Source organism: Octopus bimaculoides, chromosome 1, assembly GCF_046866305.1.
Source record: "Octopus bimaculoides isolate indiv1 chromosome 1, ASM4686630v1, whole genome shotgun sequence".
NCBI classification, from domain to species: Eukaryota; Metazoa; Mollusca; class Cephalopoda; order Octopoda; family Octopodidae; genus Octopus; species Octopus bimaculoides.
Window position 1 is genome coordinate 127,432,177 of NC_142928.1, and position 15,646 is coordinate 127,447,822.

Sequence of the window (15,646 nt, forward strand, 5' to 3'; positions counted from 1 at the left end):
TTGACATTGATAATTTGACCATCCAGAATGAACTCTTGGTCAATTATCCCCTCATAATCCCACTGGATGCACAGCATCACTGTATGTTTGGTGATAGATGCCTGAATTTGGCCCTTGCTTAACCACTGCTCATGCACAATAGGATTGTGGGAAAATAACTCAGATTATTACATGGATCACTTCCTGCACTTGTGAGGATTCATCAACCAAGAAGAGGTAGAAGCTTCAGTGAAGGGGTTCTTTGCTTCAAAGGTCAAGAACTGGTATCAGCATGGAATGAAAGAGCTGGCAGAAAGGGGGCTGCAGACAGTGCAACACAATGGCCTCTACTTTGAATGCTAGGCTGCTTTGTTGTAATTTGATGAATAGAGCAAATATGTCATCAAAGTATTGCAAAACTTTTGACTCTACACAACATATTGCATTTTTGTAACACAAATGCTTTCACATTTGATTCTAGTACTTACTGTGTATACATATGTAAGCATACATATACACATATGTACATATGTTTGTACCTAATATGCAAATACTGAACAACATATTAATTATTAAATTCCTGTTTATATATATATATATATGCTGAAACAAATCTTAGTAGAACATCCTTTCTGGAAATTCACACTTGGAGAAATATTTTCTTTTATAAGCCTCAGTTGTTTCATGACCTTTTCTACTGTCAACTACCTATGATCAGTTGGTGTTTTATTTTCCTTTTTTATTATTATATTGCAAGTCAGGGACATTTACAATCATCAAAGATCAATCAGCAATGAATTTAGCATTCAAACAGTCTGTTGTAAGTATTGTTTTTATTGAAAAGGCAAGTGCAGTGATACCTATGAACTAATGCTTTGTCATTTAGCTTGGCTTAGACATAAAATAGTTTATATTTCTATTCAATGAAATATTAATAATCATAGCTTTCTATTTTAATGAGATTCAGGCCCAATAACGATGTACATATTTATACATGTATGTTTTGTCAAATGAATATAAAACTAATGTCTACTAAATAATATACATTAGAAAAATTTCTTTTTAATACAGTCACTAAACTTATTCAAATTTTATGACATTTCACTTATAAGAACCTGTTTACAATGTGTATGAATACAACATTATTTATGATTTTATAATTTTAAAATACAGTGAAAATATACATATATACTCTATGTGGCTTTTATTGCAATACATACACACGCACACACACACACACATATATATATATATATATATATATATATATATATATGTATGTATATGAGTGTGAATAAACACTCAACACACTTGTATAGATCTATACATATTGAATAGTAAGAACAAGTACTCAACACTGCATTGTAAGGCAGCGGGCTGGCAGAAACATTAGCACATCAGGCGAAATGCATAGCATTATTTCCTCTGTCTTTACATTCTGAGTTCAAATTCCGCCGAAGTCGACTTAGCCTTTCATCCTTGATAAATTAAGTACCAGTTGCATACTGGGGTCAATCTAATTGACTGGTTTCTTCCCCAAAAATTTCAGGCCTTGTACCTTGAGTAGAAAAAAAAATTTTTTATTTGTGGGTTAGCAAAGCAACCAATGCTTTCATATGAACAGATCTTCACAATTTTGGTACTTGTCACCATTTTTCGATGAGAATATTTTCATCCAAAGTGGAAACGAGTACCAACACTTCTATGTGGCAAGCTTGAACAATTGTGAAGATCTCTTCTCATGAAACCTTGTTAACTAACAAATTAAAAAAATATATATGAGCATACATATAATTATATATATATATATATATATATATATATATATGTATAGGAAAATAAAAAATAATAATAAGGCAGAATGCTAAACTGAAAGCATATTTTAATATAGATGTGTATAAGGAGGATTACAAAGGGTTTCAAAAGGATTTCTAACCGGCTTTCCTTGCACAGCAAATTTTCAAGAAAAGGGAGAATGAAAATGTTTTTTGCAAAAAAATTAAAAAATAATATATAAAAAAATATATATACCAATACATTATATTGTCTTTGAGCTTTTAAAGTTCAATGGTAATCCATGTAGATAATTGTTAGAAAAGTTAGGATGCATGGAATTAAAAGTTGTGTTTACAAAAAAAAGGCTAGAAGTTTGTGTTAAGTAGGAAGTGTGGTGTCAAAACAGGAAGTGTGTGTAAGGGAAGATAATTCTCTAGGTTAAAACTCTTCCCTTACACACACTTCCTGTTTTGCCACCACACTTCCTACTTAACACATAAACTTTTAGCACCTTTTTTCTAAACACAACTTTTAATTCCATGCATCCTAACTTTTCTAACAATTATCTACATGGATTACCATTGAACTTTAAAAGCTCAAAGACAATATAATGTATTGGTATATTTATTTTTTTATATATTATTTTTTATTTCTTTGCAAAAAACATTTTCATTTTCCCTCTTCTTGAAAATTTGCCATGCAATGAAAGCCAGTTAGAAATCCTTTGTAATCCTCCTTATACACATCTATATTAAAATATGCTTTCAGTTTAGCATTCTGCCTTATTATTATTATTCATTTTCCTATTATTTCTCCATGTGCGGCTAACACAACCCCCCACCATTTACTGACTTTTATATATATATATATATATATATATATATATATATATATATATATATATGAGAGGTAGACCCAAGGTGGCAGGTAAGGCTATGGAAGGACCGTAGTTAAACTCTCGGTTCGATAATAATACAAGTGAGGAGTCTAATGGGGGTCTAGTATGAGCATGTATATGTTAAATAAAATGAGACATCAAAGCCAAGGCTGTGTGGAATTTTCAAGACATTTATAAAGAGAAATTTAGTCTTACAACCGTTTCTGAGATATTAGGGATATTACTTCACCAGAGACAATGTGAGATGGTTACATAGAGGGAAATATATTTATATATATATATATGCCTTGACATGTTTTCTACAGCTGGATACTCTTTCTAATGTAATCCTTTACATAGAGTGTTGGGTGCTTTTTATGTGGCACTAACACCTACGAGGAAAGACCCTTCATCTGAGGGGATGTAGTATTGAGGGAGGTGGCTTTATGCCAGGTTATAAGCATTTAAAGTTTGATAGAGGAACAGAAACTTGTGGTTTGCTATAGGAGAGATACATGGTTGCCCCAGTTGGTAAAGTGAAAGGATGATTGTGGAAATGTGTCAGCATGTACCTTCAAGCTATACAAAAGTCAGTATTAGAGAAGTTGTACAGGAGATTGGGCAATGTGGGTGGGTAAGTGTGTAGGTTCACAAGAGTGTGGAAGAAAAGTAGCAGATGGATGATAGAGATAGAGACAAGAGAATACAGTGAGTGGTGAACACAGGTGGAAACATGGTCAATTGTGAATGTCAATTGGAGGAGAAGGCAGAGGAAGTATGAGTGGGTCAGGGAGATAATAGGAGGCAGTGCAGATGATGTGAATTATGTAGGGTGAGAGATGCACAGTATCAGGGATGAAGACAGCAATTTATAACAGTGGGAATAGTAGGAGATGAACAGGGATAATGGAAGGGGGTTCTCTTTTATATGTATACGTATGCGTATGTACCATTGTCCAAACCTCCTGTGATGGATGTAAGTGAGCATCACCATCATACAAGTGATGTTGTCCACGTCTTCCACTGAAAAACATGCCTGGCCATGAGAAATATTACCTTACCTGGAAACAAATAAGAGTTGGTGACAGGAAGGGTATCCGTCTGGAAAATCTACCTCAACAAATTCCATCTGATGCATGCAAGCATGGAAAAGTAGACATTAAATGATGATGATGATATATACACACATGCATATGTATCTAGGAATGCATGCACAAACACACACACACACATGCACATATGTATACAAATAACTATACAATATCTATATGCACTTGTATATGTGAATATATATATATTTTTTTCTTATACCTTTCATCTCCTAACATAAAGCCACTTCCCTCGATACCATATCCCTTCTCACTCAAAGAAGATCACAGTCTTACAAGCTACATGGCAACCTCACTAGTGCTGGAACCACAAAAGAGCACCTTGTACATACTGTAAAGTTGTTGGCACTAGGAATTGCATCCAACTACAGAAATCATGCCAAAGGTAACACCGAAACATAGTGCAGTCCTTAGACCAACAAAATCATGTCAAACTATCTTACCCAGGCAGGCTTGGAACATAGACATTGATTATAATGATGAAATGATGATGATGAGTGAGGAAGCAGAAATGATACTGCTAGTTTAAATATCTTAGTATGGAGTTTCATTTCTCTATATTCTGAATACAAAATTTACTGGATCCAAAAACTTTTTCACTCTTTAAGCCTGGTAAGAACTGGTCATATACTAGGTATGATTTCTTTAACTCATCCCAACAGTACAGATACATAGCTATGTACCAATCTAAAGTACTGTTACTGAAAATTATAATTGCATGACATTAGACTGTTTTCAAATTAGGAAACTTTATGTGAAACTGCTTTCAACTTATAAATAGTGATCTTTGGTGCAGTTTCTCGATACAACTGATGAAATAAAATATATCTTCAATGAAATCATTTTAGTCATCACAGATAAGTATGTGATTCTCATTTATTATATAGCTAGAAACATAAATTAACCAACTTTGTTCTCATTTATAAAACAAGATTGCATAAACTTGAGTTTTATTTCTTCCATATATTAATGCACATTATAAATCAAATATTGATTTCTTAATTGGGCATTTAAAGGACACTAAAGTAAATTTTCTATTTGAATATATTGAATACTCAAGGTTTTATTTCTCAGAGCATTTCACACAATTTTATACAGATTTATTTGTAATCCTTATAGCAAAAACAGTTTTTGCCATAAAAACAAGCCACATTTCATGCATTTATTTGAATTTGAACATTGATTATAGTGGTGTGTGTGTCTGTGTGTAATGACACTCACATATATACTTATATATATATGTACATACATATGTGCATATACATATGAGATGTAGTCAAAAAGTATCCAGCCTTGATTTTTTTTTTTTTTGCACAAAATAATAATGTGTAAACAAAATCTGCATGGGTATTAGATGGTTGCATCCTTCCTGAGCATGTGCAAAAATTTTTGTCTGTAGGTTGCACCAGTTGCCTGCAGTGACACATTGAGTACAGATGTGAAGAGTGTGCTGTGTGATTTTTCTGTTTGAGTCGAGATGACCAAGTGCATTGAGCAAAGATACTGTATCAAAATCTGCCTAAAACTTGGTGATGCACAAGCCCAGACTATCGAGAAGACTCAGAAGGCCTTTGGAGATGATGCTACGGGAAAAGCACAAATAAAAGAGTGGTACAACCGATTCAAAGATGGCCACACCTCAGTAGATAGTGTACCACGTTGTAGCAGACCATCAACTAACAGAAATGACGAAATGATTGCAAAGGTTCTTTGTCACTTTCGTGAAGTTGCATGGCAAAAACAACCTGACCTGTGGGCCGCAAAAAACTAGCAACTCCACCATGACAACTAGCATCTCCACCCATGTCATCAAAGCATTCCTTGTCGAGCAAAACACACCACTTGTTTGTCAAGCTTCCTACTCCCCAGACTTGGCTCCATGTGACTTTTGGCTATTCCCAAAGCTCAAAAAAACACCCAAAGGGAAAAAGATTTGAGTTAACAGAGGAAATTGAGCAAAATTCAACAGCACAGCTCCACAGCATCTCAAAAAGTTATTTCTAGAAATGATTTCAGTGGTGGCAGGAATACTGGTAGAAGTGTGTAGACTCCCAAGGTTAACACTTTCAAGAAAACTAGATCAAAATGGTGAGATTTTTAATATTACTTGTTTTTTGCCAAAAGTTGGATACTTTTTGACTACACCTTGTATCATATACACACACACATACGTATGTATGTACATGCATAAGTACATACATTCATGCCTGTACCAAATATGATTTCACTGACTACACTTCTCTAGTATAAACATATAGCCTTGTGCATATCTAAAATATAGTTATTGGAAATTATGGTTATATGACATTAGATGGTTTTTAAAAAAGGTGTATATAGTTACTTCCAGCACAGTAAATTTTATATACAACCGCCTTCAACTTATTAACAACTAGCTGTTTTTCCCAGTTTCACTCGGGCAGTGTGGTGGATTTGGTTAAAGGCTATTTCCTATGTATATTTTGAATAATAAAAAGAACTAAAAATAAAAAAAACAAAAAAAGTAAGAACAACCCAAAAACAATACGATGCTAAGGATTTTGCTTGTCGATATTGTAAAACTAACTTCACGTGTTTACCCATAGCCCCATGTAGTCATGGAACCTTATTTGTGGTATAACCTCAACTTAAAAGAAAAATATATGGTAGTGCGGTTGTTGTATTGGTGACACAAGAATGTTAATCGAAACTGTTCAAGATCAATCATAGGTTGGACATTCATGTACACTGATTAGAATTGTGAATTTCAATTATTGAAAACGCGTTCCCGGATGGATACAATTGTGCAGAGTTCATTTGTCTCAATATGGAAAAGCTGTTTGAATGTCGACGTTTGAAGACATTTGTAACTGAAGTTTAAAAAAACATAGTAATTAGAAAGAGCATAAGCTATAGCTTTTTTTTTTTAATGCATAAAAAATTGAAATTATTTTTTTTTCTGTGCCTCTGATTAAAATTTTCGAAAAACAAACCCAGCCACATTACTTGGAAAAAAATAATCTTTATTGTGCTGGTTTTTCGTAAAATTTTGCGCATGGGAAAGGCAACAAAATCGCCCCTCCCCACTTTGAATGGGATATTCCTATCTTAAAAAGTAATAATCGATTATCTCTGTAACCATGGGAGTTGGAGTGCAATAAAAATCTCCTGAACATGAGCATACCATCCTGCCACTCTGTGCTGAATTTCATGCGATTCCACTGCACCATTCTCAAGTGAATCTGCTGACACTCAATCAATCAAGCAATCAAGAACACTGCAATTTATAGTATAGATGATCTATGATGTAGTACATCAAAGTATATATATCAACAGTATATTATTTATTATTTTGTTACACAGTATTAGTGTTGTAACCAGTTTAATTTTGCTTCCTATCAAACCACAACTCACTGTCTTGGATGAGGAGCACTTTCATACTATGTATATAAAAGTGTTTTTCCACTCTTCATATCTTTTCTTACTTTGTATCAAAGCTTATTTGGATGATTTTTAACAGAACTGGTAAAAAGGTTTCCTGCAATACACCCACTATTAGATTAAGGTCTAGTTTTCCAAGATTAATTGATTGGATCATGACCCTGTTAAACTTCTTTGTTCCAGTATTGAATATTTCATAGTATTCCATTCTCCTTTTTCTTTACTATGGTATTTAACAGACATGCCACATCAATTACGATACATAGTTTCTCCTTATCAATGACTACAATACCCAACTTGCATTCTGTTCTCCATTCGTTTAGTATAGGTAAGCCCCATAACCTCCTCATGACATCGTTTTTAAAGACTTCAATTTCTATTCCTACAAAATGGTCAAAGCTCTTTTGCATTCATGCAAAACTGAATCTCTTGCAGGAATTCTAGTGAATTACTACAACAATCTTATGATACCTATACTTATTTCATTCAATCTGAGTTAACTTTGGACATTCTAGTTCAATGTAAGCATTATTTACATGTAGGTTGCTGTACATTTTGTAACTAGATGACCAATCTGGCTGATCTACCATGATTTTGGTTCATTTTGCCCTTAGGGCTTGTTCATGCATTGCTAAAATCATTCCTTTGATCTTTCATCTATATTCTTTTCTGTAACTAGAGTTAGCTATACTTGTCATCTCCTAACCACTTCTGTCTTTATGAAAAACACTAAATAATGCTGCTTTCTTTCAAAGTTTGACTTCCTTTCTTCCATATTTTTCTGTTTTCTCTTCCAGAGCATTACAAGTTTTGAATATAGCCTTTAAAGAGTACATTTTTTTGATTTTATTATTTGTTGCAGTAGTATATAACAATATTTTACTGTGTGGTTATAAGATATTGTTTTTTTCCTCCTTTCTTCATATTAACTGTCAAGCTTTAGGAAAAGGCTTCAGGCAGAAAGTACCTTTCTAAGAAAACAAGCTTGATATCCAACCAGAATGATAGATTTTAACTCGGATGATAACTGATTATGTATATTGATATCTGGTCTACAGTGTTGAGTCATTCTGTCTGGATTTCTGAAATCTCCAGAATTTTTTGGCTTACCAAGTTCATTTATAGCCTTTTTTTCATCTTTTGATACATGATTATATCACTTGTCTGAAATGGTAAATCTATATTTTTTTACATCACCAGTGTAAATTGAGACAAACCTTACGACCTCACTTATTGTTATTATTATTTAGGCAGCAAGCTGTCAGAATCTTTACCATGTTGGACAAAATGAATAGTAGCATCTTTTCCAGCTTTACATTCTAAGTTCAAATGCTGCTGAAATTAGCTTTGCATTTATCCTTTTGGGGTCAGTCAAGCACTGGGCTCAATACATTCAACTTGTATCCTCTCCCAAAATTTCAGGAATTGTTCCTTTAATAAAGAGGATTATTATTAATAATAGTATGATGATGATAATGTTTTGAGTTCAAATCCTGCATTTCATCCTTTGAGTTTATTAAAATGTACTACCAGTTAAGTACGATGGTTGATGGAATCAACTAACCAACTTCTCTCAAACTTATTGGCCTTGTACCTAGATTAGAAACTATTATTATTATAATCAGCACCAACATCCACAGACAGAATCGCTCAAGCATCAAACAAAATGCTTTGCAGTGTTTTGTCTGGATCCTTATGAGCTTTGATCAAAAAGTATCAGGACTGATGCTATGTAAGTGGTAAACTACAACACCTGTCAATTCATTATTTAATTTCCTTCAAAATAGTTCCTCTTCTGAAGCCACATACTTTATCCAGCATCATTTCTATTGATGGAAGTATTCCTGGAATTCCATTTTGGGGATAGTGAACAGGTGCCTTGTTGCATTCTCTTGGATTTCCTTCACGTCTTGAAATCTTGTTCTTCCAAGTGGGACTTGACTTTTTTGGAAAGATTCTTGGCCATAATAACCATCAAACAAACAGACATGCGTATGTGCGCACACACACACACACACACACACACTCTTGCATGCATGCGCACGCACATATATTTTTTCTGCCTCATAATTTCTCTGGTCACTAACAGAACCTCTGTCATGTGATGAGATGACCACACTCTATACACTTTACTTCCAAGCACTGCTATAAACAACAGAAATGAGTGAGAATATTATAACTTAGTATGCATACATGACACAGTTCAAGGTCAATCTACACCAAGTAGCTTCACTCTGTGTGCTTTAGCTCCATTACCATAGCAACAGTCCCAGTACTTTTTGATCAGATCTCGTATGTTACATATCCACATCTTATTTGGTCAATTTTGTCTTTCATCATTTGGGGGTTAATGAAATATAGTAATGGGGTCAGTGGCATTGATTAAGCCCTTCTCTTAAAATTTTTGCCCTTGTGCCAATATTAGAAACAATTGTTGTTATTATTATTTAAGATAGTGAGCTGGCAGAATCATTAGCACACTGGGCGAAATGCTTGGTGGCTCTCCCCCACAATTTCAGGCCTTGTGCCTATAGTAGAAAAGAGTATTATCATTAATGTAGCTAGTGGGCAGAATCATGAGCACATTAGACAAAATGCTTAGTGGATTTTCATCTGTCTTTATGTCTTAAGTTCAAATTCTGCCATACTCAACTTTACCTTTCATCCTTTCAGGATTTGATGAAACAAGTATTAGTTGAACACTGTGGTCAATGTAATCAACTAGCTCCCTACCCCAAGATTTCAGGCCTTGTCCTTATAGTAGAACAAATTATCATTGTTGTTGTTGTTGTTGTTATTATTATTATTATTATTATTATTATTATTATTATTATTATTATTATAATAATATTTGTATTCATATCTATTTTTAATGGCTATATTGGATTATGTATATGCTAGATTTGACAAAGCAACTCTACTGAAGGTATTTTATTTTTTGAGAATTATTGTTTGCATTTGTACAAGTGTGTAGAAAGTGTAAATATGTAGTTACTATTAATTATTATAGTACTTTTTGTTGGTGCCTTTTCCTTTGTATCTCTTTGCTTTATTTCTATAGAGAGTGCTTTCTTATATATAAGCTACCAGAATTAAAAATACAATTTATTGATTTGAGACTTTAAGAGAACCCCTACACACTTGTTCTATATGTTAGAAATTGCAGTCAAATTTCCCTCAATTCAGACATTAGAAAGAAAAAGCATGTTGGATAATGTGGTCCTTAAATATACAATATATGGAAGAAAATGGGATTGTCACTGCTAGAATGCATTTGATCATAGGTCTACTCCATTAAAGCTGACCTAGAGTTAAACAACAGCAATATTTTTTTAGTGCTGTAGCTTGATGTGAACTGAAAGTAAAGAATAAATCATTCTTTGATTTGACTTTATTGATTTTAATGTCAATATTATCAGTTTGTGAAATGAAATTTTGATTAACTACAAAATAACAAAAGTGTGAAAGCTTGTTTACTTAACCTATAGCAATAATGTATGTTGGATTGTTCAAAGCTAGTGATACCTGAAAATATAGAACTATGACATAACATTAAGCAACACTGCTTGATATTTTTAGCAAATCAGAAAATTTAAACTAATCTGATAAATATTGTACAGAAATGAGGCAAGTATACTCTGATGACTATATAGTAGACAAAGAAATATAAACTGAGAGAAAAACTGAATATAAAAGGGATCAGATGCGTCAATCAAATTCATTATCATCACTGGTAGGTTGTCATTGTTTTTACACAGCCAGTTTTCCATGATAATATAGATTGATGAGATCTGCAGTATGGCATACCATCACTTTTCATGATCTTTTGTCATATCTGAGAGAACCTAACATCCTAGTTTTGCTGCTTCTTCTCATATCTTCCTTAATTTTTCTCTGTCAATGATACCTTCCACAGTTAATACATGACACTTTTTTGACTCATCATTTATCATTCATGTTCATATCATATCTATACCAGTAGTGCAGTCATCTTTTTCACATACATCAGTTGGTGATTTAATTCCCCAACACCTTCTTAACTTGCTTGTGCTCTTTTTTTCATTACATATTTTTCTTTAACCTTCACAGATTTTCTATAGCTGAGCATCTAAGACATTGCAAGGCCACACTTCTTACATACACTTCATACAACTGAGAAAAATTCTTTATTGTCAAACTCCTTTCTAACATTTGTGCATTTCTATAATGTGTACCAGGTTATCAGTGCACAAAAATTCCCAAGGACAACTTGTTCTGAACACTTATGCTATTACTCCACGTCCTATAAAGAATAAGAAGAGGATCTGTGAAAATTTCTGCTGGATGTTCTTGTACATTAAATTCATTCTGAGTTTTCTACTAATCCTAACCTTTTCCACAGTACCTTCCTACTAGTCTCAAACAGCTTGTAGAAGGCATTCATCTACACCCAATTTGATCAATACTTACCTGAGTTCAGAAGAGTTTTCAAAGCTCTATCCAAACTGATAAATGCAAGATAGAGGTCTAAGAGGTTTAGCTGGGATCACTTTTGAACTAGTATAATTAAAAATATAGATTTTGGTCCGAACTAAAACTGAATTCTATCCAAACCAACTTTGTAATGCACTAACTTCTCAGTGACATACTTGTCTACTTTCATGACTTGGTCCATCAATTTAAGGCTTCAATAATGACCTTTCTCCAGTGCAAGTATTTTGTTCTTGTAATTGGCAATGATACTGCTACATCAGTCATTTGAGGATAATATCTTTTCTTTCTAAATAAAAGAGTAATCAGCATAGTAACTATTGTTGGGTAGCTGAGTAATAGAAAATAGTGTAGGTAATCTAATATCAGGGGTAAGTTCATGTCCTCAGGTATCTGTTGTAAATGCAACATTATCCAAATGGCATATTAAAACTGCTCTTCATTCTCACCAAGCATGTATTATTCTTGCCATTCATTTTCTGCACACACATATATACAAATTACTGAGCAGAGATCTACATAAGCAATTATATGGAATACTACAAATGTAACATTACTCTAACCACAAATAATGAATCATATTTGTCATTATATCTTTGTAATTTCTAAATATCCTTTTGGGATTCTGCAGTTCTTATGTTGGAGGTTTTGTATTACCCATTAACTACTATGAGGTTTAGTTAAAGCCTCATTGTAGTTCAGCATGAGGTAAAGTGTTAGACACATGGAAGGAATTAGAGATTGAATATGAGCTGCAGTGATAGTTAGGGGAATTGTTAATGTTGAATTGTTGGAAATGGATTCAGAGAATCACTTAATCAAGGGGCATTTTTATAAGAGATGGAAAAATGGGTGATATTAACCTGTTAATATCATTTACTTCAATTTGGTATTTTTTTTAATAATCATAAATTATTAGCTGACATTAAACTTCATGATGTTTGCTATTTTTCTCCAATGGTCAAAACTAAAATCATGATTAACTGATGTAGTTAGGGAATGTATTTAGAAGCAATTTATTCAACTGACACTCACAGAAAATTCTCATCTTCTCATTTAGTTTGGTCTGTAGTCAAATGACACACATCTACAGGAAATTTCATTATACTGTTCTTGCAATTAACCAGTCGTTCAACCTTTTAAAAATAGTTTACTACTACTCTTAATTGTCTACTAAGTAGTTTCTCAACTGGAGATGCACAATGAATTAAAACGAAACTTTAACAAATACTCATTAACTTTATCAACTGATGCACTGTAAGGTTTTAATGCAAACTTTATTCTTTGTACAGCTTTCTCTGCTGCATCACTAGATATTTGACTGTAAGTAGGATCAATTTTCTTGCAAATAAGTTTAACTGTTCCTTTAACTGAATCAATTCTAGTGCATTATCTAATACCACTGTCGTTGAAACACAAGATCTAAGAAAAATAGCAAATTAGCCGTACCTTACATTTTCAAAGCTTCTTCTTGAATACATAAAGTCAACTATGAACAAAATTTTCCCAATATGCTCTATCTATTCCCATTCCATGTGTAACCTCCTTTCCCTGATCTCTGATTTGGGCCATTTATCAGTACAAAGGGTGTCTTTAAATTTAATTTAAGCACACATCACAAGATCTAACAAATTCTTTAAGGTTTCTACCAGGATCAATCTTTGGGTTTTTTGTTTTATTTTTTAATTTTGATTGAACATTTATGTGTGTATTATGACTTAGCCTGTTTTATTAAAGAGAAGAATGAAATAAGCTGGCAGAATCATTAGAATGCTAGACAAATTCTTAGTAGCATTCCATCCATTTTTACATTCTGAATTCAAATTCTGCCAAGGTCAGTTTTGCATTTCATCCTTTTGGGGTTGATAAAATAAGTACCAATCATGCACTGGGGTCAAATTAACTGACTTACCCCTCTCCTAAAATTGTTGGCCTTGTGCCAAAATTTGTAGCGATTATTAAAGATAGGAGTATTCTCCACAATCTGGTAAATTGTCATTCTGTACAGCGTTGTGATTTTGTAAACAAGCATTAAGTGTGAATTCTTTAAAATGATCTTTTATATCTTCAACTTCCTTGCCCCCAGCAAAAATTATTTCATCATTACCAATGTCAGGTTGTAATGCATAAAACAGACATAAAATGATAAGCAAATACAAACAATGCCAGTGATGCTCTCGCTACCAAGGACAGTGATTGTATCAGACTGATCTGAATCTCATTTCAATCTGCTAAGAGCATCAATGTGACTGATAGTTTTACTAGGCGTGTAAACAAGTTTGAAGTCATATTATGATATGATAGCTCTTCTGGTAATTTACTGAGAAATTCATATATCAAGCTTTAAAAAAAAGTTAATTATGAAAACATTTTCAGAGTGGAAATATCAAACCTTTAAAAACGTTAGTTATAAATGTATTTTCAAAGTGGAAACTTTCCCTGATAGAAAAGATCTCAATTTTTTACGCATCATATCACCATATAGCTTTCATGATCAATATTGACCCCAAATCACTTAAGTATTCTCAAATGTATGACTAACATGTGGTCTGTGCTTTCCATTTAGAGTCATTATACCTACTACTCCCAATTCAGAAACAAATACACTGAAAGTTGTTCCCCTCTCAGTAGTGAATGTTGTCAAACAGGATATACTCTAAAAAGTTCATTTATTACCTGAAAGGCCTGGTCTCGATGCATTCCATGAGTAAAAAGACATTCCTTTTTGTTGCAACTATTTTTGTAAACTTTGGTTCAACTACATTTGTAAATGTTGGTATAAACTTCTAATACTAGTTTATCAATACCAGATATTTCTCAATTTCTTTCAATTTAGGAGCACTAATCCATTGAATCTTGTTTATTAGAATCCATCCTTTGAAATATCCATTCTCAAGAAATCAAAGGAAGATGCATGATGAATACATATATGTGGATTAATTAATAAACTGGCTCCTTTCAGTCTAGCTATAATCACATTTTCTTAATTCTTTAATATATGCTTGATTGTTGTAAAGATGAGTGTGTTTCTCACAAATGATTATGCCATTACTTCCCTTCAATCTAGACTCCATAGAATGTAGGAAAATGGAACTGCTGGTATGTTAGACTCAGCAGAAGTTTATTGATCAATAAAGATCATTGCTTACACATATTGCATGCAGGTTATTAAAGTATTATTCAATTGATTCAAAGAGTGCAATTTGAAGGGAAAGTTTGTTTCTTGCATATCAGTGAATGTTGGTTTCAAGATAAGGAGTTAAATAAGAAAATGTGATAGTTTTAATCCTATTATTTAAATGTATTTTGTAATTAATACACATTCTTAATTTACTTTCTTTCACACTCAAACAAATGGTGATGCATTGTTGATACCTTCATATGGACATTACTGTAAGGCTGGGAAGTTCATTTTCAACCTTCTGTTTTTAGGTGTATTGGAACATGTCACCTTGAACAAATTTTATATTTAACTTTACCTGATACTGAAATGCTAGCATTAAAATGTTTTACTGATGTCAGATAGTTAGAAACACAACAGCATGATATATTTTTCAGAGTATCAGCCCTGATAAAGCCAAAGTTATAAAGATTATTTACTTTTAGCAAAACAGATGTGATGCTTTTTATTTTTTAATTTATCTCTAAAGTGAAGACTGTTGTAGTACCAACTACGTCTAGTTATTGAACCATCATAAGAAGTTAAATGTGTCTCAATATATTTGAGGATTAATGATAATTTTATTCACAGTAAGGCTAGAACAATGCAGCATACTGCACTTATAACCAGTTGCATTTGAACCGGATGTCTATTCAATTTGCTATCTGTTGCACAATTTACATTCAAAGCTACTTCCTCTTCAAACTGTTTAAGATTCATAAGTTTAATGTTATAGACAAGTTTGGTAGAATACAATGGTTTTGGTCTTAATTTGCTGGAATAGTTCAATCTATCACATTCAAATCATTTGTTCATATATGCAGGACAGAATCTGGAAGGATGTAATGACTCACAATT

General features: G+C 32.9%; 1 protein-coding gene across 27 annotated transcripts in view; it reads left to right on the forward strand.

Moving 5' to 3' along the window:
- LOC106878725 (potassium channel subfamily T member 2) overlaps nucleotides 1-15,646 on the forward strand; it is a 668,752-nt gene that overhangs the window by 608,070 nt on the left and 45,036 nt on the right. For 11 of the 27 annotated variants that reach the window (XM_089357587.1, XM_089357572.1, XM_089357576.1 and 8 more), the window contains one exon: nucleotides 737-799. The exons of the other annotated variants lie outside the window; for them this stretch is intronic. In XM_089357587.1, coding sequence (XP_089213713.1) covers nucleotides 737-799 — 63 coding nt within the window. The remainder of the gene's footprint in view (nucleotides 1-736; nucleotides 800-15,646) is intronic. 27 annotated transcript variants of the gene reach the window in all.